The following is a 22,355-nucleotide window of genomic DNA, read 5'->3' as shown; positions in this document are numbered from 1 at the left end:
TTTTTCTTTATTAGGCTATATTAATCGTAATTTCAAATACACCGTTCTTTTCCTTAAAGTTCTCAGAATCGTGGTCAACTCTCTGTTTGTGCGCTTAAACAATGTAACTTATGTTGTAAGTAAATATTTCGTACATGAATACACAAAAAAATTTGTTTGCATTTTTACATCAAGCTGATCTGGCCACGAATCATCAGAGTACGTACAATAATCCTGGAGAAGGATTTTTCATTCCGTTCAGCCGTTTAGAAAAATAGTGAAAAATAGCGAAAAATACGGTTGCATGGTAAAACAGGAAGGTATAGGATCCCCTTAAGTAATTCACGTTGACATGCAGGGAGCCTTGTTTATTACAACGCACTCCGATTAGTTGGCGCTGTCGGTAACAACGAAGCCCAATAGAAGCATGTAATGAGGATGAGCCTTTTAGTACGTAACACTTTTGAATGCTCGTTTGTTATTTCGTTAGTATACCCTTCTGCAACGGTGTTTGTCAAATATTTTTCTGTATGTGGTTCAATATATCTAAAGTTTCTGTTAAAATAAATATGTTTATTTTATTGCTAAGAAATAACCACTATATTATACAGAAGAAACCCAAAAACAAACATACTATTAAAGGAGAAACTGTTATTGCTGCTCATAGTAAGTAATGCATATCTTTGTTTTTAGATATTTTTTGTTATCAATTATGAACTAAATTATGCATCAATGTGATGTTGCAAACAAATTATGTACATACTTGTAAAACATAACCTTCAAAATATAAAAAATTATTAATAGGGAGAAGAGAATATTGTACCGCGGCGTATATCCTAATGGATACACATTAAAGTTTAAAGGAAAAAAAATAATGAAAGTTATCTGGGTATTAATTTAATTGTTATACCATTATTTGCAGATTTTTCATAAATGTAATAATACATTACATTCATTTACATTTACATTTAAAGTACATAACTGTTTCTGTTATCATTACATTAATAAAAATAAATTAAATTTTATAATAAATACACAAATACCATTAAATTAATAAAAAAAGAATAAGAGAAAAGCTCTATAATTAAATATTTGTATTGTCTTAAAAGAAATTAATTACAACAGTATGAAATATAATACTAACAAATATGTCATGACAAAATAATTTGTAAAAAATATGATATTTTTAACTTATAGAAAGCAGATCTATTTTGGAAGAAATTCTAAATAATTTAAATAAACAAACTCCAATGGTACACATATCAAGCTTATCAGGTAGTTAATTATATTTTTAAAACAAAATTGTATTAAAAAGAAAATTTCTTTGTATTTAACTTCTAAAAATATTGTTTTTCAGATTCATCATTATCTACTACTGGAACTACCTTGAATGCTAGTATGTTAATTACAAATGCTGATGTTGAAGATAACACCTGTATATCATCAGAAACATCTTTTAGTGAAGTTAAATCAAATTTTATTTCTACACTAAGTAGTAATATGAATACCTATAATAAAATTAAAAAATCTAACAACTTGCACGAAATATCTGCTAATACTGATATAAATAATGATTTATTACTATTTGATAAAACTAAGGACGTGGCAAATGGTATTTATTTGATATACACATTAGTGTATCTTTTACTTATTAACTTTAACATTTTTCTTTTGTTCTTACAAAAAAGTATTTCAATATTGATAAAAATAAGTTCTCAATTTCTGAAAGACATTATTAACACCTGCTAGTAAACTGTTGATATCTTCAGAATAATTTGTAATAACTTATTGTTCTACATTAGCAACAACCAAGGAAATATAGAACTCACTGTTATTAATGTTGAAATTGTTTTAACCTATTTGAATCGTTGGCAAACGTATGTGCTTTATTTTTCTGATCTTTATCACCAAAGTATGTACTCGTTGATCATTACTAACAAAGCACATTATTTATATTTTTTTTTGGTAAAACTAATATACTTTATTTTTCAGATTTAATGCCAAATAATGATAACAATATTACATTTTCTACAAATGATGTAGTAGATATAAATTTTAATGTAAGATGTGTTGGCAATTTTAAATAATGCTTCTAACGTAAAGCTGAGTAACAAACTTGATAATTTGATAACGTCTAAAAATGTGAATGTTGATGCTGAAGTCGGAAATTCTGCACACGCCAAAGATTTGTTGCAGCAGCAACATTCTCAAAAATTCACAAAAGAAAATGATATTATCACAAATAACAATACGAATCTTAATAATATTGAGACTGACAGTAATGAGACTTCTTTAAATAACATTTCTAACACTAATAATGCGATAAGTGTATCAAAATTTGTTCCAATAGCAGAATCTACACACGTAGAAAAATTATACAGTCATTTAGTTAATGATGATAGTGAATCTAATAACGATGAATTTAATACGTTTGAACATAACATGGACAGCAATTTCCACGTATCAGATTGTTCTGTGTCAAGTTATATAGAAGAAAATGAAGATAATGAATCTACGACTAATTTGAATGCAAAAATCATACAAAGCAGCGGTAATGAAACTGTGACAAATAAGTTAAATATGACATCCTCATTATGTAAATCTAAAATAAATATATGCAATGATAAAGATATGTATGTAAGTGCAGCTCAAGATGTTAAAATTAAACGGAATATGTGTCTATATTGCAAAACATTACATACACAGTTGGCGAGACATTTAGAATTTGTACTTAAAAATGAAGAGGATGTTAAAAAGTATTCATCTTTACCCAAAGGTAAATATTAAACGCTTAAAATTTAGTTTAAAATTAAATAAATACATTTTTTTTTACTCCACTTACAGTTATAAACTTAAACAACTATGTAAAACATAACTTTCATTTAACAGACTTTTTTGTATTATATCACGTACTAATCACATATTAATTCTCACTTCTTAATACCCTATAATCTCATTTTTTAAATACCTTACATGTCTTTCTCTAAATTAAATCTTACAACCTATACTTAACTTAAAAAATACTGATTTCTATCTTAACTTACTCATTTTATATATTTGCAAATCCATACTATCCCTGGGACTTATGTTTTCTCGTGTTTTTTTAAGCATATAATTTTCTGATTACAACTTTTAAACTTTAACTTGTTTTCTTATATACTACAAAGCTTTTATCTTCTTCCTTTTATTTCTACTTTTATTTATTTCCCCCCCCCCCCTGATACACTCACAATATCACTTTTTCTCCTTCCTTCCCTCTCTAGTCTATTCTTTTATATTATCCTTATCCACACTCTTTTTTTCCTATTCCAAAACTTTTTTTATATTATTCAAATTTTTCTATCATGCTCCTCATTTCATTTTCGTTATTCGCTATCAAGATTTGTTTAAAATTTAGACTAATTTGATCTAGTTTTATAACATTTTATATTTTTGTAATACATTTTAGGTATTCCAGAACGAAAACAGATTATTGAAATACTTCGACAAAAAGGAAATTTTATATATAACACAAATTCTAATTTAAATAAAGGAGATTTGATTGTTTGTCGTCGTCCAAACAAACTTCTAAAAAAATGCGCAACTGATTTTATTCCTTGTGCAAAATGCAAGGGTTTTTTTTACTAAGAATAATATCAAGCATTATTTTAAGATGTGTACAGAAAATAGAGAGAATCGTCAAAGAAATATAAAAGTATTAGGACGCTCTGTAGCTTGTCGTATACATCACACTGCAAGCACATGTTTAAGGAGATTGGTATTTCCAGTGATGAGAGAAGATAATTTAACTCAACTTATTAGATATGATGAACTACTAATTGCTTATGGAAATAAAATGTGTTTATCAGCATGATATGATCAGAGCGCGATTAAGATTATTAGGACGATTTTTTGCAAGTATGAGAGAAATGGATAATACTGTAGTACATTTCAGTATAATATATGATCCAAAAAGGTATGATTTTTGCGTTAACTCTGTAAATAAACTTGCACAATTTGATGAAACAACTTGGACATATAAAATACCTTCTATCGCATCATCATTGGGAACACTTATAAAACAAGTTGGACAAATTTTGAGGAGTATGTGTATTAAAAAGGAGGAATTTGATAACCAGGTTGTAGTAGAAAATTTTTTAAAGATATTTGAAGAAAATTATCCTACCAGCGTAAATAAAGTCGTACGTAAAACTCTAGGACATCGAATGAGACAGAGAAAAGTAGTTTTACCATCTATGAATGATATTAAAAAATTAAGTGCTTATTTAACAAATAAACGCACAAAAGCTTTACATGACTTACAAAAAGATGGATTCTCTATTCAAGCCTGGCGTACATTATCTGAAACAACATTAGTTTCTACCATGATGTTTAATAGAAGACGTCCTGGTGAATTAGAACGTATATTAATTGAAAATTTAAAAACTTTAACCACAATTTCAAAGGAAGAAGCACCGGAATTATACAAATCTTTTTCTAAATATGTACAAATAATGATACGTGGAAAATTAGCAAGAACAGTCCCAGTTTTACTTCATAAAGAAATTTTGCATTGCATGGAAATGATCGTTAATTACCGTACGCAAGCCGGTGTTTCGAAAGACAATCCTTTCATATTTGGTATAAATACAATGGTCGAAAAAAGATCTGCATATTTGAAAGCATGTGTATTAATAAGAAAATATTCTAAAGCTTGTGGGGCAGACATTCCAAGCTCATTACGTTGTACAACTCTGAGAAAACATATTGCTACCATATGTATTACATTAGATGTGTCTGATACACAAATTAACGATCTAGCAGATTTTATGGGTCATCATGAAAAGATACATAAATCACATTATAGACAGTCTATTCTAACACAAGACTTAGCTATATCACAACTATTAAAATATGCTCAAGGAGATAATTCTGATAAAAGTGAAAGTGAAGACACAGACGAAGACGAGGACGAGGACGAGAATGACAACAATGATATTAACGATGAAAAAAATCAAACAAACAAAAATGTTGACAATTCTGGTAATAAACATTGCAGTGATATAAGTACATACTCAGGTATTTAAGATATTTTGTTGTTAAAAAGTACTTTTTAATCTTCTATTAGTCAAATGTCTAAAAAAAATATAAAATAAACATTTATAAAAAAAGTATGTTTAGAAAATTATATGTATATTTGATATTTATATAAGCGCATATACGAGAGTAAACACAAACGCATCCACGCGTATATTATTTTTTAAATCACTGTCACAATACACAATAATCTTTTTATTATTTCAGCATCAGCACAATCTACAAAATCAATTGACAAAGAAATTGTTAATTCAGATAGAGAATGTAATAAAAATTTGAGTTTTAACGTTTCAAATACAGCAAGAAAGAGAAAACAATCTAAAAAAACATTTATTAAAAACGATGTAAATGCAAAAATAAAGAAGAAGAAAAGTATGTACAATAATGTTTATATAAGTTATTTAAACGTCAAAGTGATTAACTTTTTTTTCGAATTTTGATGGTGAATCACTTGATTGATGCATAATATCAATATTTCGTATATTTTCTTTACTTTTTATTTCTGTTAAACGATGATAATCTGTGTTAATCGATTTGGCAGATAAATTGCTTATATAATATCAATATATTCAAATTTTTATCATAATTATCTTATAAAGATACGTTTTACACATAATATGATAATTTCATTATTTCAGTATCTCCTTTTGGTTCTACAAGAAGAACGACGAATAAAACTAAGTGGACCATTGATGAACGCACAACTGTTTTGTCTTTTTTTTATACTAATATACAAAATAAAAAGCTACCGTCTTTTCATGAAATTAATGAACTAAAACAACAACATTCAGTATTAAAAAATCGTACAAATGCACAAATAAAAGTTTGGATTCATAATCAAATTAAAAAAGTAACATAAAGAGATATTCAAAATCTGGATTTTTTAACGTATAAGATGTACAATCAAAAAATAATAGGTTACATGTTTGTTTCATTATAATAATCAGAACAAATATAAAAATTAAATGTATGACAATGTTATAATAATAAGAACAGAATACAATAAGAACAGAAAATAAAATTTGTCGTTAATAACATATAACAAAAGTATTTATTACACAGGGTATCTCACATAAGAGGTCCCTCCTAGTAGCTGTGAGTAAATAAGATCTCTGTTCTTCACGCTTGTTTGCTCAGAGATTTTAATTTCCTATTTTTGACAACAGTTATGAATGTTACATTATTTTTAATATCTATCCAGCTAACGGAAGAGCACATTATGTCAGACCCCCTGTAAATAACTTATCTATTTTAACATAATTGTAATAAATCAATTCAAGTTTATCATTATTTGATAAATTTACAGTAAATGGTAAGTAGTGTTATAATCGCCCTTCCGTTGGCCTGATAGCGGCGGCGGCGGTTCGCCGGTCTCATGAACAGGATCCGACCGAGGTAAAAAAAATCCGGAAACCGTGCGTTAAATTAAAACGAATTTATTATATTACAAATGAATTATTTACAATAAGTAAATGAATGTATTTACAAATGAATTACGGCGCGTTAATTGTTCACAATGCTAAGTGTATCGCTATAGCTTTGACGACGCGGATTTACAATTGTAATTTCGTAATGCCAGAATTGCTTGAAATTATTCCCAGTATTAGCGTTTATTTTTGCTGCGTTTGTTTCCGAGATGTGTTGTCGATACGGGCGACACGCGAGTTGCCGAAATCTCGAGTTACGCGACTGACGCTATGGCCGCGCAAAGTCGTCTGGCAAACGTGCACTTTGAGAATCACTGATCCGCGGTCTTGCTTAATTTTATTCGGGGCGGTGCGCAGTCCGGGATTCTATTGAGTGGAAGTATGCACTTAGTGGCTGACGTAGATGCACATATTTTAACGTTGAAGAAAAAATTGTCAAAATTTTTATATTATCGTTACTATGTATCAATTTTATATACACTATCATTAAAACTATCTACAGACAAAAGAAGTCGTCGAAACTGCGATTACATCGTTACTATTTTTATATTTTATACACACTGTCGTCAAAACTACATAAACATAAAAAAGTCGTTAAAACTGCCATTGCATTGATAGCATTAGTATATGCACAGTCGTCAAAACTGCCCATACATAAAAAAATAGTCGTCAAAACTACCAATGTATTGTTAGCATTAGTATATCCACTGTCGTCAAACCTGCCCATACATAAAAAAAAGTGTCGTCAAAACTGCCATTGCATTGTAAGCACTTGTACATTTCATGTACACTGTCGTCAAAACTGCCATTGTATCGTTAGCATGTGTACATTTTATATACTTTGTCGTCGAAAGTACCATTACATCGTTACTATTTAATATTTTATATACACTGTCGTCAAAACTACCTAAACATAAAAAAAGTCGTTAAAACTGCAATGTAAATTGATAGCATTAGTATACGCACTGTCGTCAAAACTGCCCATACATAAAAAAATAGTCGTCAAAACTAGTGATGGACGTCAAGACAAGAATTTCAAGATTTTTTCTTGTCTTGTCTTGATTTTTCAAGACAAGAAAACCAATTTTTTATACTTGATAAAATCGAGACAAGACAAGATTTGTTGCTTCAAGCTCAAGAAAAATCAAACAAGATTCTTGATTCTTGAAAACAGAAATTATGCAGTTATACATATATTTAAAAATACGTATTACAATTTTATAATATAAAACGGAGTAATTAAATAAAAATATTTTTTTATAATATGATAAACTATTTACAAATTAGAGCGAATTTTGTCATTTAAATCGCAAGTGAACCAAGATTGCAGACATAATTGACTTCTGGCAGAATCTTCATTCAATTTGTTTCTATGTTTACGTATACAAATTGCCGCTCTAGAAAATAATCTTTCTGCTGGAACTGATGTAGCAGGAATAGATAAAAAGTCACGGGCCATTCGAGATAGGCATGGATATCGAGCATTATTTTTTTTCCACCACTCAAGGATGTCTTCTTTATAATCGATTCGTTTTTCATTGGAATAAGACTCTATTTCGTATTTCCAATCATCAATTAGATCTAATTGTTGCTCAGAATGCTTTTCGAATAGCATATTAAAATCGATTGCATCATTACTTAATTCTGAACAAGCATCGCTGCAATACATTTGTTTGGCTTTATTCGAATCAGAATCATTTTCTTGAAACTGTGCCTTAGGTATGTAATATTTTTCTTTAAAAATATTTTCAAACTTCTGCTTCAAACTTTCAAATAACTCGTTTCCCCATGAAGTTTTTCTAAACGTTTCTAATTTATGCCTGGGATCAAGAATAAGGATTATGCAATAAATCCAATTAGTTTTAATATAATGTTTTAACATCTTGTCCCTTCCTGCTTGTAATGCTAACAATAGCGTTTTATCTAATTGCGTTCGATCTAGTTTTGAATCTAAATTAAAAATGGTTTTTTCAATTTTATCAACCAATAAATTGAAACCGATCAAAACTTTCGGTAGGGTTACATATTTTTCTCCACCTAAAATAGTACTAAATTCTTTGAAATCGTGGAGAAAAACATAAACTTTTTTAATAAGTAACCAATCCTCATTTAACAATTTTAGATGCTTTACATTTTCGATATTGTCACAAAACATTTCAAGGGCTGGTTTTAAATGTAAACAATATGCAAGCATATCAGCCGTTGAATTCCATCGTGTTCTAACATCCATCACAGGATTGCTATATTTTAAACTAACAATTTCACAAAATCCACGTAATTTTAAGCTTAAATTTTCAGAGTTTTTTATTTTTGAAAGGAGACTACGCAATTTATTGACCGATGTAGATGTATCTTCAAAATCATCAATATCATCATGTTCATTATCATCTAATTCATTATCTGTATCATTTTGATTACTTATTTTTAACATGGACATAATATCCTGAACTGCAAGATTAATTATATGAGCGAAACATCTGAAGTGTTGATCATTAACATCTATATTTGGCAATAACGCAGCTAATTCATGAATAAATTTCGTATTAGCTGAAGCATTATCTACAGTAATTCCAATGATTTTATTTGCTATGGACAAATTATTTTGCATAATTGTATTTTTGAAAATATATGCAATATCTTTTCCCGTGTGTTTGCCATGAGATGAAACAAAATCGAGCACGATTGACTGCAGATTCCACTCATCATCAATGAAATGGATAGTTATTCCATAAAACGATTTATTTGCTACTGACGTCCATCCATTAATAGTAAAACTAAACTGAGACTGATTGTTGTTTAAAATTTTAAAAACTGATTTCTGCATAATAGAAAATGTATTCAAAATTAAACTGCGCATTGCTTTTCTTTGAGGTACTTTTAGACGAGGATTTATGTACTCAAATACAGATTTAGTAAATTCGTCATCGAAAAAACTAAATGGTAGATGCTTTCTTGCCACTAATTCCACAAGTAAAGAATTGAATTTTTCTTGAGAATATTCTTTGGTTGTTGACGGCTAAAAATAATTAAAAATTGCAAATAATATAACTTTATACATAAATCATATATACAAGGCAAAATTGTTAACATCATGTTAATAGAATTAGACGATTCTGAAACATTTTTATATAAAGTTTATATGGTAATATAATTTTTACAATAAAAATAACTTTAAATAGAAATAAATATAAAAATTAAACAATGAAAATATAAATTATAAAAACATATACTTATCAATAAATATATAAATAAATATATAAAAATAAAAAATATTTTAATCTTTAATAAAAAAATAAAAAGTTACTTTATACCTTCAATACTTCAGATGAAAAATACTTTGTAATATTTGACGAGTTTTGTCTCTGATTCTGATTGATTTCAAAATATTCTTTTTTGTGAAAATTTGCCAAATATCTTTGAATTCCTGACGTATTGGAATTTTTCATTTTTATTTGTACGTTTTGATTTTTTTTCTTGCACAATTTACATGTAGCAACTTTATCATTTCGGGAACAATGTTTATCAATAAATTTTGTGATCTCAAAGTAATTGGCAAACTTTGTTTTACTTTTTTTTGCATTTGCTACACTTATAGTCCCACTTGATGTTGAGGCACTTTTTAGTAACTCTACTGACTCTTCAGTCTCGAAATCATCGGGAATAGATGGTTCTGATGGTTCATTCACTAAATAAATTATATATAAATATTTGTTATAATTTAGAATTAGCGGAAAAGTCGGAAAATAAATTTTATTTTAATTAAATAATTTTTGTATTAATTAATCAATTGTAATTATATGTATATAATTATATATAATATATTATCTATGTATCTATATTTATATATTTTTTTTGTGCAAGCTGCTGTTAAGTTTAATACTTACTTTCATCAATGTTTCTCTTTTTGGACAGATTTCTTTGTTCGTCCATGATAAAATTGCTACGAGTAACTTTTTTATCACTATCACGGGTTCACGGGTATCGCCAAGCATTAACACGTTCCGTATCAGACTGATGGTGTGCAAATGTTACCAGGCTGTTGCCAGCATCACTGCTTCATTTGTTTTAACATTCACCGATCATTGTGCAAAAGACAGCGAGATAAAAGAGTGTCTCGCGCTAACGCGCTAAATGTAGTACCCAGACAGGAACGTATGCAGAAAAATTGTAGTTTTATTTTAATATGAAAGTAATAGGTATATTATATTGCGCAATAATACTACATAATAAATTTTTATACAATAAAATTTTTAACTTGAAAATTAAGATGTAAATAAAAATTCATCAATATTATAATAAGTATCAAGAATCTTGCAAGAATCTTGCAAGAATCAAGAATCAAGACAAGAAATTTACTGTCGAGATCAAGACTGTAATAATTCTTGATTGAAAAATGTCAAGACAAGACAAGAACATTCGATTCTTGTCTTGGCTTGTCTCGAATCCATCACTAGTCAAAACTGTCAATGTATTGTTAGCATTAGTATATCCACTGTCGTCAAACCTGCCCATACATAAAAAAAGTGTCGTCAAAACTGCCATTGCATTGTGAGCACTTGTACATTTCATATACACTGTCGTCAAAACTGCCATTGTATCGTTAGCATGTGTACATTTTATATACACTGTCGTCTAAACTGCCTATACATATAAGAAGTCGTCGAAACTGCCTTTCTGTACTTTATTCTACTTTACTCAAAAAGTACCAAAATTAAAAATTTAAAGTTGTTGGACCTTATTTCTGTAGTAATTATACATAATTTAGCGTTGTAAAAAAGTACTGTCGTCAAAACTGCCATTGCATTGTGTACATTAGTACATTTCATATACACTGTCGCCAAAACTGCCATTGTATCGTTAGCATGTGTACATTTTATATACTCTGTCGTCAAAACTGTCATTACATCATTACTATTTGTACAATTTATATACACTGTTGTCAGAACTACCTAAACATAAAAAAAGTCGTAAAAACTGCCATTGCATTGATAGCATTAGTATACTCACTGTCATCAAAACTGCCCATAATTTTTATATTTTATTAAGGGGTTATATCTAGTAGAAAGGCCAAAATCATAGCCTATATTTAACAATTTTTTGTGATTTAATGAATGGATGGATCAATTTGGAATTTTGAGAGCTCAATACACCTATCTTTATATGTACAAAAATTTTTTTTTTTTTAAATCGAAAACAAAATGGCGGATTAACAGTCCATAGAAAAAGGGTCGATTTTTTCGTATGCTTCCTGCGGCTAGCAGTAGAAGTCATCAACAAATGTTCCTGGAACAATAAAAAAAATTTTTTTATAATCTAAAAGAGTATATCTACTGAAGTACACATGGATATTAAGAAATATTAATTTTTGTTAATTTGGCAGAATTTTGAAACATAAGTACATTTTTTTGTAAAAAAAATCGACCTTTATTTGTTTATAAAAATTGTAATTGTTAACCGATCTTAAAAATTGTGTGTACTTCAGTAGATAATCTATCGAAGAAGCTACAGTTAAAATTTCAAGTCAATTGGATAAAAATTACTCAAGTTCTGCTGCTAGCCGCGCGTAAAAATGTGATTTCGAGAAAAACGCGTTTAAAGTTTGACAATGAGTTTACTACGTGAAATTTTTAAGATACAAACTTCCTGATTTTTTTACTTTTACTCAGCTATCCCAGCACCATATAACTGCCCTTCAATATTTTTGTCCTGCCTCTCTAAATCTTTCCTGGCCGATTTAGAGTCACGGCGCTAGGCTTTGGCGGCGTCAGATGTTGCGCGTTCAGACAACTTTATCGTTGCGAGTCGGATTCGAGACAAAAATCATAACATTGCCGACCAACCGTAATTCTAAGAGCTTCCAGGATTTTTATCACGCCAAATAGTCCATCATTAAAAGTTATAATTGATATATTTGCGGCAATATCTAATATTTTTTTTCCGCTTGAAATTGTTTTTGGAGCAATCGACCAAACAATAGAATTAAACGATTCGTTCGCGTTCTGAGTATATCCTCCCGCATCAAGATAAAAGTTTATCTGAGCTGAGATCGTCATAAATTGGTCTAATAGCGTTTAAAACGTCCTCGTGCATTGCAGGCTTATGCGTGTAGATCTCAAGAGTTCCTGAAACTCGTGCTTGTTGCCAAGTGCACCATGATGTTATTCCAGTCGGGCAATTATCATGTTTTGGGTTGTCGTCGGTTGAAATTTTATGGTTTAACGTGGCGTAAATATCGTTTTTCATTTTTTCAATGAAATCTGGATTTCTTCTTATTGCAAGGCCGTAATAAATAAACAATTCGTCTATGAGTTGGCCGGTCAATTTGCCACGGCCTCCCAGATTTTTAGTTTTTTTTTTTAAATTTCTCAATCGAGTTCCCATTCTTTTTTGAACATGATCAATGCATTCTTTCTTGTGAATAATGAAATCACCGTACGGCTTGGCATCAATAATACCTTTGTAGGTTTTAGAATCGCCGTCGCCGATGTAGCTGCCGTATTTGATATTATGCAGAATTTCGGATCGTTGAAACATTTCAATCACTGCGTCAACCTTCATTTTTCCCGCCGAGCCCGTATGATTAATTTCACATTGTGTCTGATGAATTTCGGCCCATTCTTCGTATTCAGCAGTATTTTCCTTTTTATTCCAATATTCACAAGATTTGCAGAATTTTGATTTTATGCACACGTCTAATACTTTTTCAGTAAACCAACCAATAAGTGTGGCTATTCCGAAAATTGAAGAGAAGCCTCTTTTCCTCCACGAACCGTCGCCCGAAACGATAATTTCGGAACTTTTTATATTTTCGAGGGTCTTTTTTATTTCTTCTTGTGCAGCTTTCTTCATACTTATATCTCGTACAGCTGAAGTAGCAGTCAATATATTTTTTATTATTAGGTCATACGTCGCTTGAAAAACAGGTTTCGGTAGGTTCATAAATGCGCAGAATTTCTTTATTCCGTTCAGTCCTATTCCCAGGATGCGCATTGCAAAAATCATTCTAATGTTTAGTTCATATGTATGAATATTTATAATAGGACAGTTATTAATATAAAATTCACCGCATGTGTTGCATGTCATTACAATTTTAAAACCGAGTCCGCGCCTGCTTGATTCTGTAAAACTTACATCGCCTTTGCAGGTTTTACATACAATCATTTGCGATAAAGTTGAAAATACAGTCATAAAATTTATAAAACGATATCCGAAACCTTCGTCAATGTCTTTGTTTTCATTCTTAGAGTCAAGTTTAATTTTCTTGGCAGACGTAGACACGAACTCGTCCGGAACGCTGTCCATAGAATGTCGATTAGGTGGCTTCCGGTTTCTTATATTGCTCCGTTTGCTAGTGATGGTTTTTTGTTTAGTTCCTTTATGCCCTTCATATATTTTATCACTCATGATTTAAACTATATTGACCACTATACTGCACGAGAAAATTGCGACCGACACTCACAACGGTTACACATCTTTTGAAAACAGGATCTTGCCTGGGTACAAAAGGGTACGCAGGTAAAAATATGAAACATGCTTAGTCATTCCCCAAATTATAAACCAAGCAGTGACATCTCTACGTCTTTTTAGAAAAAAAAAAACTATGTCGGTAAAAAGTTTAAAGGTAAAACGTACTCCGATATTTATTTTGTCGATTTGGCGCGCTCGGAGCAGCGCGCGGCACTTCAAAAAATCAATTTTTTCGAGCACTTAGAAAATTATTATAGTAATAAATCTTTTTGGACATTAATTTAGGCACTTCAATACATCATTTAAGCCAATAAAAAAAAATGGCCAAAAAAATAATTTCCTACTAGGTATAACCCCTTAATTGAGTTCTTCACTTTCTACCAATACTACTTCCTTCTCCCGCGAACCTGTGAAAGCCTAAATATTTACATTGTAGTATATAATCTGTTTTATAACATTTCTCCATTTTTCAGACAACTTAAAAATTCCATCTTTCCAAAAACTTTCAGGTTTTTCAGCAAAAAACTTTTCTATATATTTTTCTATTTGAACCAAAGACTTGAAGATTTTTTCATTAAGCAAATTTTGTAACGACTGAAATAGTTGGAAATCAAAGGGTGCGAGTACTGGCGAATATGGTTGTAACACCCCCCTTTCTCCCCTCCGTGTGGCCGGACACGGTCGAGCGACTCGCCAGGGATTCGGCGAGTCGTCGCGTGCGTTCAGGGCCGGCCGGGGTGTCCGCGGGAAGGAACGAAAGCACTTTAAGTCTCGTGTCTTTTCGAGTCAACTATTTACATTTATTTATAGCTCTCCTATTTACAATATGTACAGCTGTTCCGCCGCGGTGCTTGTCGCACGAGCGACGTAAACAGAGTCGCCGGCGGTCGCGCGAGTTTCGCCTTTCTTACACGCACGGTTTTATAACGCGGCGCCTATCGCACGGGTGACGCAAACAGAAGCGTCGTCGGTCGCGTGAATTCGCGCGCGTGGATATGATACTGTGCCCTCCCTATGCTGGACCGCGGTTTTCCTTAGGAACGGGAGCGCGGGGGGCAATCGCCGAGAACGCTCAGCAGAGGCAAAGTACTTTTTACCTCAGGACTGCACCACGCTCGCTAGGAACCGCCGATGCGGCTGGAGATGCTGCCCGGGCGTCGCCCACGGGATAAACCGAGAACGCTCGGCGGAGGCGAAGCACGCTTCACCCCGCTTTATCCGCTGTGGCCGGCGACCTGGGAGCTTCGGAGGAAAGGAGGCGGTGTCGCGGCCAAGAACTCTTGGCGAAGGCCGAGAACGCTCGACCCTCGTGCTTAGCGACTCCTGGGTGATTCGGTTGTCTAGGAAGCTACTGAGCGGAGGCCCGGAACGGAGCTCAGTAGATCGGAAGACTGCTCTCGATCGCTCGGTACCCGGCCTTTTTATTCGGTTTTTCGCGTGGCCCGGGGTGTTCGGGTTCCCGGGGGTTGGCGTCGCAGCGCTCGTCGCGATCGTAAAAAGTATTAATTTTCGCGCGACGCGGGACGGTGGTACGTTTACCGAAAACCGTGCGCGTTACTCATTGCGGTGTATTAAAAAAGGGTCGGGGCGCACCGCGCCCCTATTCCGTCGGACGATGTTCGGTCCGACGGTCCGGCCGCTGTTTTGCCGGGACGAGGTAGATGCCTACCTCGTTACATCACCCCCCTTCCTACAGATGCCTGAATTTTGAGGCATTTAGTAATTTATTTTAATTTCGCCGATCGTACTCGCCCCGCCCGATCGAAACGGATGTGCCATCGCTGGCGGCCGACGCGCGCTTTGTATTCCCGGGAGACGTGCGCCGAGAAATGTGGCACGTCCACGATTACACCGGGGGCCACCTCTACTGGAATCGGCGGCGGTGGTAATGGCCCCATGACTCGTAGTGGTTCCAGCGTGGGTCTCTTTGGCGGCGGCTCGGTGGTCAGTCGCCGTGGCCTGGCTGGTGGCGGTGGCGGTGTTTCCAGGAGGCCCGCTTGCTTCCGTCGGTTGGTCGCGTCGGACCGTTGGATGACGGTGCCGACTCGAGGCACCGTGGTGATCGGTGCACCCGCTCTCTCCTGACGGGCCGGCGGTGGCGGCATTGCCGGCCGTCCGGTCTCCTCCTCCGTATCGCCGCGGTATACCCGGATCCAGTCCTCGGTGATTCCAGGCTCCGCGGGATCGTACGCTTCTCCTAGCAGCTGGTTTATTTCCGCGAGTATATCCTGCTCCATGGCTGGTGTTATCGCAAGTGTCGAGCCGGTGTACCGCTGTCGTCCGGCTCTCGGTATCGTCCCCTTCCTCGTCGTCCTCGTTGTTGTCATCCGCGTCTTTGTTGACATCGGTTGCCTGTTCTGGCGTAACGCTCTTAAGGTCCTTTACGTGTACGTGCCGGTACCAACGGCCGTTTGGACCTTTCAGATCGACGATAACGGGTGATATTATTTTTCGTACTTCGAACGGGCCGGCGTATTTGGGAGCTAATTTTGCGTTGAATGCCGCTCCTTTATCTGACAGCGGGTGTTCCCGCCGCCACACGCTTTCCCCGATTTGCGGCCGCCACGGACGTCGTCGGAGATTATAATATTTCTCCTGTCTTTGGAATGCCCGGGCCAATCTTACGCGGACAAATTCGTGCGCTTCCTGCAAACGCCGGTGCGTTTCGGTGACAGGGCCCGTGTTTTTGCTCGGTTCGGTCGGTTGCCGTAGTTCTCGGCCGTAATTTAGGTACGCAGGGGTGTAACCGGTCGCGTCGTGTGTCGCTGTATTAAAGGCGAATTGTAACGCTTCTATTTTTTCATCCCACGCTCGGTGTTTATGCCCGACGTACTGTGCGATCATGGTTTTGATTGTCCGGTTCGTCCGTTCCACCGGATTGCATTGCGGTGAATACGGCGGCGTTAGGCGGTGGGTGATTCCCATAGATCGCAACAGAGTTTCTAGCTGGTCGGATCGGAACTGCGTCCCGTTGTCAGACGTGACAATTTCTGGGCACCCGTGTCGCAGGATTACGGCTTCGGTTAACGCTCGCGTGACGCTCGGAGCCGTCGCTTTCGATAGGGCTCTAATTTCGATCCATTTCGTAAATCGGTCTTGGAGATTTAGTAGCCATACGTGGCCGCGCTTCGACCGGGGGAGGAGCCCGACGAGGTCGATTGACACATGTTGCCACGGGCGTTCGACCGGTGTGGCATGTAATAAGCCGGGCGGCTTCTGTTGTGACGCCTTGTAGGCCAAGCAGTTTTTGCATCCGCGCACGTACCGGGTGATCTCGCGGAACATCCCGGGCCAATAGTAATGTTCGGCGATACGCGCGATTGTTTTGGCGATACCCAGGTGGCCGGCGGTCGGCTCGTCGTGGTAACGCGTTAATATTTCCTGGCGATGGTCACGCGGTACGCATTCCTTCCATTCGTCGTCCGGCGAAACTTCTTTAAAATCGAGGCGGTGTAATATATGTCGGTACAGTTTCCCGTCGACTATTCGGAAGTCAGGAGCGTCTCGCGGGTGTTGTGTAACGGTACGTCGCATGCGGTCGTACCACCCGCACGTGCTCGTTGCTACGCTAATTAAAATCGGTTGTCTAGACAGAGCGTCCGCGACTCGGTTTAGCGCGCCTTTACGGTATTTAATGTCGAACGAATATTGTTGCAGCTCGAATGCCCATCGCCCCAGTCTACCTGATGGTGACTCGAGCTTCTGCAACCAACGCAACGATTGATGATCGGTGATAACCGTAAATTGGTACCCCTCAATGTACCCCCGCATTTTCCGCACGCCCCACAGGACCGCGAGGCACTCGAGTTCGGTGGCGGTGTAATTTTTCTCGGCGGTATTAAGCGTCCGACTGGCATACGCTATCACACGCTCCCCCTCGGGAAAATATTGTGTTAAAACGGCCCCCAACCCCGCGACGCTTGCGTCTGTCTGTAATACAAATCGCCGCGTAAAGTCCGGACAAGCTAAGACGGGTGCCGTTGTTAGCGTGCGTTTTAATTTTTCCCAGGCCTCATTTTGCTCGGTTCCCCACGCGAATCGCGCGTTTTTCTTCGTGAGGCTCGTTAACGGTGCCGCGATTGTCGCGAAGTTTTCGATGAACCGTCGGTACCACGAGGCCATCCCAAGGAATTGCCTCACCTGTCGGACCGTTTGTGGGCGGGGTATGGCGGTGATAGCGGCCGTTTTTTCCGCGTCGGTGCTTATCCCCTCTCGTGTAATTACGTGGCCGAGGTATTTTATGCGGTCGGTGCAAAAATTGCATTTTTCCGGATTTAAACGTAGTCGCGCGGTGCGTAGTCGGCGAAAGACCTCGGTCAATGTATCTAGGTGTTCTCGAAACGTGGCCGTACAGACTACAATATCATCTAAATAGACGAATACCCGCGGTTCTAGTTCCGGCCCGAGTTGTCTATCTAACAGCCTTTGAAAGGTGGCTGGTGCCGAGTGTAATCCGAACGGCATCACGCGGAATTGCATGAGGCCTCTCCCCGGTACCGTGAAGGCCGTAATAGGCCGGCTCTCGGAAGTTAGTGGCACCTGCCAGTAGCCGTTTTTTAAGTCTAACGTGCTAAAATATCGCGCCCCCCGCAATTTATCAAGGGTGGCTGTAATTTGCGGGAGGGGGTAGGCGTCGGGCTCGGTTACTTCATTGACCCTCTGAAAGTCGATGCAGAAACGTGGCTTTCCGTCTTTTTTCCGTACGATGACCACGGGAGAGCTCCACGCGCTACGCGACGGTTCAATTACGCCTTCCCGAATCATTTTTTCCACTTCCGCGTCAATCACGGCTTGCATCGCGGGGTTCCTCGGCCGGTACCGCTGTTTAATCGGATATATTCCCGGTTTCGTATGTATTTCGTGAGTAATGATCGGTGTCGGCCCGTGTATTCCCTCGAACCGCTTCATTTCTGTCCGTAGGAAATCACTGAGTTGTGTCTCCTCGTCGCATTGTAACGCGGCCGTCCGCGGTCGATACGCGGGGGTTGCCCGAGGGGGTGGCGGTATCGCGTATTTCGTCCGTCCCCATAAGTCGATACCGACGATCATGGGATTGTCGAGCGTGGGTAGGATTTGTATCGCGTGCCGCAGTTTAACGTCGCCTATCGTGATCCTGGCCGTCACGCGTCCGCAGGTCGTCGCGGGGGTCCCGTCCGCGAGCTGCACCTGGCCGTCGTATGGCTCGGATTCGAGGCCGGCACGTCGGAGCGTTTCGGCGGTGTCGGCGCTGATGAATGACGCCTCGGCTCCGGTGTCTAGTAGCGCGGTAATAACCTGGCCGTTGATACGGACGGCCAGGTGCGGGCGCGGTGAAAACGTGATTACGGGTCCCGGGGTGCGTCCGCCACTTCCCCGGCCCGTGGGCCGTTTCCCGTCGGAGGATGGCAGTCGCGTGTGAGTACGCCGTCGCGTCCGCACTGGGAGCAGAATTTCCGCGGAATTCTACGGCAGTCGAAACGGGTATGCCCGCGCTGTTTGCACCGCCAACAGCATTCTCGTTTGTCGTAGGGTGCGGGGGTGGCCGCGGCGGCGGTTGAACGCGGTATATTTCGAGCCTCTCGACGGGTCTCTTCGAGGCATCCTTCGATTTCCACAGCCCGGCGGGTTAACTCGTCGATCGTTTTTACGGTTTCTCGGCTAATATGGATTTTAATGCGCGGGTCGGTATTGTCGTACATGATTTCAACCTGTTCCTCGGCCGCGTACCCCCCTACCCGTCGCATCAGCGTCATAACGTCCGTCGCGTATTTGCGGTAATTCTCCCCCTCGCGTTGCCGACAGGATTCAAGCTCGCGTTTTAACTTAGCGCGGTACCGCGGGGGAAAGAATTGTTGTTGAAACGCCTCTCGGAACTCTTCCCAACCACCCCACTGGTCCCTAACGTTCCGGTACCAGAGGATCGCCTCTCCCCGTAACAATTCCGGTAGGCCTCGGATGACCTGATCCCCCGTGAGTCCGTAGCCCTCGCGCAGTTCTTCCACCCGTTCGAGGAACGCGACGGGATCTTTTCCGTCGAAAAAGCAACCCCATTTCCTAATCTGGTTAATACTTTTGACGGTATCGTCGTGCGCGGGGACCTCGGCGGTATTTACGGGCAGCGTAGCGAGTCCGGCGGTGTCCGGCATGTCGGTTGGATCGGAAATGATTATTCGCGGGGTCCGAAACTTATCGGGATTCTGTGCGACGTACTGGCTCAGTCGGGCGCGTAACTCGTCGATGTTTCCCGCTATGTCTAGCGCGTGGATACGTAATTCGGCGGTAAGCTCTGCCTTAGACAACCGATATAGCCAATTCCGCGGTACGTCGGTTTTCGGCATTTGTGTTCGTTCCTTCCCGGTTAACGTCTTCCCGGTCCCTGTTCGGGCGCCATGTAACACCCCCCTTTCTCCCCTCCGTGTGGCCGGACACGGTCGAGCGACTCGCCAGGGATTCGGCGAGTCGTCGCGTGCGTTCAGGGCCGGCCGGGGTGTCCGCGGGAAGGAACGAAAGCACTTTAAGTCTCGTGTCTTTTCGAGTCAACTATTTACATTTATTTATAGCTCTCCTATTTACAATATGTACAGCTGTTCCGCCGCGGTGCTTGTCGCACGAGCGACGTAAACAGAGTCGCCGGCGGTCGCGCGAGTTTCGCCTTTCTTACACGCACGGTTTTATAACGCGGCGCCTATCGCACGGGTGACGCAAACAGAAGCGTCGTCGGTCGCGTGAATTCGCGCGCGTGGATATGATACTGTGCCCTCCCTATGCTGGACCGCGGTTTTCCCTTAGGAACGGGAGCGCGGGGGGCAATCGCCGAGAACGCTCAGCAGAGGCAAAGTACTCTTTACCTCAGGACTGCACCACGCTCGCTAGGAACCGCCGATGCGGCTGGAGATGCTGCCCGGGCGTCGCCCACGGGATAAACCGAGAACGCTCGGCGGAGGCGAAGCACGCTTCACCCCGCTTTATCCGCTGTGGCCGGCGACCTGGGAGCTTCGGAGGAAAGGAGGCGGTGTCGCGGCCAAGAACTCTTGGCGAAGGCCGAGAACGCTCGACCCTCGTGCTTAGCGACTCCTGGGTGGGTCGGTTGTCTAGGAAGCTACTGAGCGGAGGCCCGGAACGGAGCTCAGTAGATCGGAAGACTGCTCTCGATCGCTCGGTACCCGGCCTTTTTATTCGGTTTTTCGCGTGGCCCGGGGTGTTCGGGTTCCCGGGGGTTGGCGTCGCAGCGCTCGTCGCGATCGTAAAAAGTATTAATTTTCGCGCGACGCGGGACGGTGGTACGTTTACCGAAAACGGTGCGCGTTACTCATTGCGGTGTATTAAAAAAGGGTCGGGGCGCACCGCGCCCCTATTCCGTCGGACGATGTTCGGTCCGACGGTCCGGCCGCTGTTTTGCCGGGACGAGGTAGATGCCTACCTCGTTACATGGTGAAAGCGATAAAACATCCCAATTAAACTTCTATAATTTTTGTCGAGTTTTTTAAAACGAAGAAAAATAAAAGAATATCTTTTATTTAGTATTTGCCTGTATTTTAAATATTTATATATGTAATTATGTTTTTATTTAAACATTAGATCTAATGTTAAATATTGGATTAGGCTGCATTATTAATATGATTATTAAAACATCGGTGACAGAAGAAATATTATCATAAATGAAATTATAAAATTTAGGTACGTTTTGACTTCTTTCTGAAGAAGTTGAAGTTCTGCAGTCTTTTTTTATTTAATAGTTTATATATTAATTCATAGTATACAAAATTGAATAACAGTTGTAATTATTTTTTTTAATAAATAAAATTATTTGTGAAATATAATATATTTGCATCGCATAAAGAAAATATGAATCAATCAAATTTATATTCCAGCGTTGATTCTAAAAAAGAAATCGTTATTTTTGGCATTGCTGGCCGATTTCCTGATAGCAATAATTTAAAAGAATTTCAAGACAATCTTTGTAACAAAAAGGATCTTGGATCCAGTGGTCATGGACGATGGAATAAGTGTAAATAACTTTCATTTCAATCATTTAAAACAACATTATTTTAAATTAATATAAGATATATTTATTAGTTTTAAAAAATAAAATATTAAAAAATTAATCTGAAAAAAGTATTTCTAATTTTTTTTTCTACATAATTATAATATGCAATAAATTAAAAAAATTATTAAAAACGTTATTTTTGAAAGTAAGCAATAAATTTTCGCATACGAAAAATATTGCACATTGGATGTCCCATGCAAATATCAAATTTTATTCTCCGTTATTGTTATATTAAGATACAATTGTGTAGCGTCAGTTCTTGTATGATAGTCGCGTGTTAAAAAATTTTATTACTTTACTCACAATAAAACAAAATAGTTTTGTAATTTTAAAAGTTTTATTTTACAATTAATGTCCAGACATATCAAAATTAAAGTCAA

At 38.0% G+C, this 22,355-nt stretch overlaps 3 protein-coding genes across 3 annotated transcripts; 2 read left to right on the top strand and 1 right to left on the bottom strand.

The window, feature by feature from the left end:
* Nucleotides 1-509: 509 nt before the first annotated feature.
* On the top strand, nucleotides 510-3,832 carry LOC139104067 (GATA zinc finger domain-containing protein 14-like). Its single transcript, XM_070659293.1, has 8 exons — nucleotides 510-645; nucleotides 1,177-1,254; nucleotides 1,337-1,591; nucleotides 1,972-2,039; nucleotides 2,083-2,616; nucleotides 2,686-2,755; nucleotides 3,428-3,522; nucleotides 3,632-3,832. Exons 1-8 carry the CDS (start codon nucleotides 510-512, stop codon nucleotides 3,830-3,832), a joined length of 1,437 nt encoding a protein of 478 aa, XP_070515394.1.
* A 46-nt stretch (nucleotides 3,833-3,878) lies between these two features.
* Nucleotides 3,879-5,914, top strand: LOC139104066 (uncharacterized). The gene is made up of 3 exons (XM_070659291.1): nucleotides 3,879-5,037; nucleotides 5,263-5,427; nucleotides 5,694-5,914. Exons 1-3 carry the CDS (start codon nucleotides 3,879-3,881, stop codon nucleotides 5,912-5,914), a joined length of 1,545 nt encoding a protein of 514 aa, XP_070515392.1.
* Nucleotides 5,915-12,500: 6,586 nt separating this feature from the next.
* On the bottom strand, nucleotides 12,501-14,343 carry LOC139104196 (uncharacterized). The gene has a single exon (XM_070659509.1). It carries the CDS (start codon nucleotides 13,884-13,886, stop codon nucleotides 12,501-12,503), a length of 1,386 nt encoding a protein of 461 aa, XP_070515610.1. The 5' UTR covers nucleotides 13,887-14,343.
* Nucleotides 14,344-22,355: the final 8,012 nt, after the last annotated feature.

The sequence above is a fragment of the Cardiocondyla obscurior genome, linkage group LG07 (genome assembly GCF_019399895.1).
Source record: "Cardiocondyla obscurior isolate alpha-2009 linkage group LG07, Cobs3.1, whole genome shotgun sequence".
In the NCBI taxonomy this organism is placed as follows: domain Eukaryota; kingdom Metazoa; phylum Arthropoda; class Insecta; order Hymenoptera; family Formicidae; genus Cardiocondyla; species Cardiocondyla obscurior.
Note: the sequence above shows the minus strand (reverse complement) of the source record. Positions and strands in the feature narration are given on the sequence as shown.

Bases quoted from the DNA above. Each gene is read 5' to 3' on its own strand.
- LOC139104067 (XM_070659293.1), top strand. From the start codon at position 510: ATGTGGTTCAATATATCTAAAGTTTCTGTTAAAATAAATATGTTTATT. The intron at 1,592-1,971 runs GTATTTATTTGA...TTTATTTTTCAG, and splicing joins AACTAAGGACGTGGCAAATG to ATTTAATGCCAAATAATGAT. The intron at 3,523-3,631 runs GTTTGTCGTCGT...CATTATTTTAAG, and splicing joins TAAATAAAGGAGATTTGATT to ATGTGTACAGAAAATAGAGA.
- LOC139104066 (XM_070659291.1), top strand. From the start codon at position 3,879: ATGAGAGAAATGGATAATACTGTAGTACATTTCAGTATAATATATGAT. The intron at 5,038-5,262 runs GTATTTAAGATA...TTATTATTTCAG, and splicing joins TGATATAAGTACATACTCAG to CATCAGCACAATCTACAAAA. The intron at 5,428-5,693 runs GTATGTACAATA...TCATTATTTCAG, and splicing joins AAAAATAAAGAAGAAGAAAA to TATCTCCTTTTGGTTCTACA.
- LOC139104196 (XM_070659509.1), bottom strand. From the start codon at position 13,886: ATGAGTGATAAAATATATGAAGGGCATAAAGGAACTAAACAAAAAACC.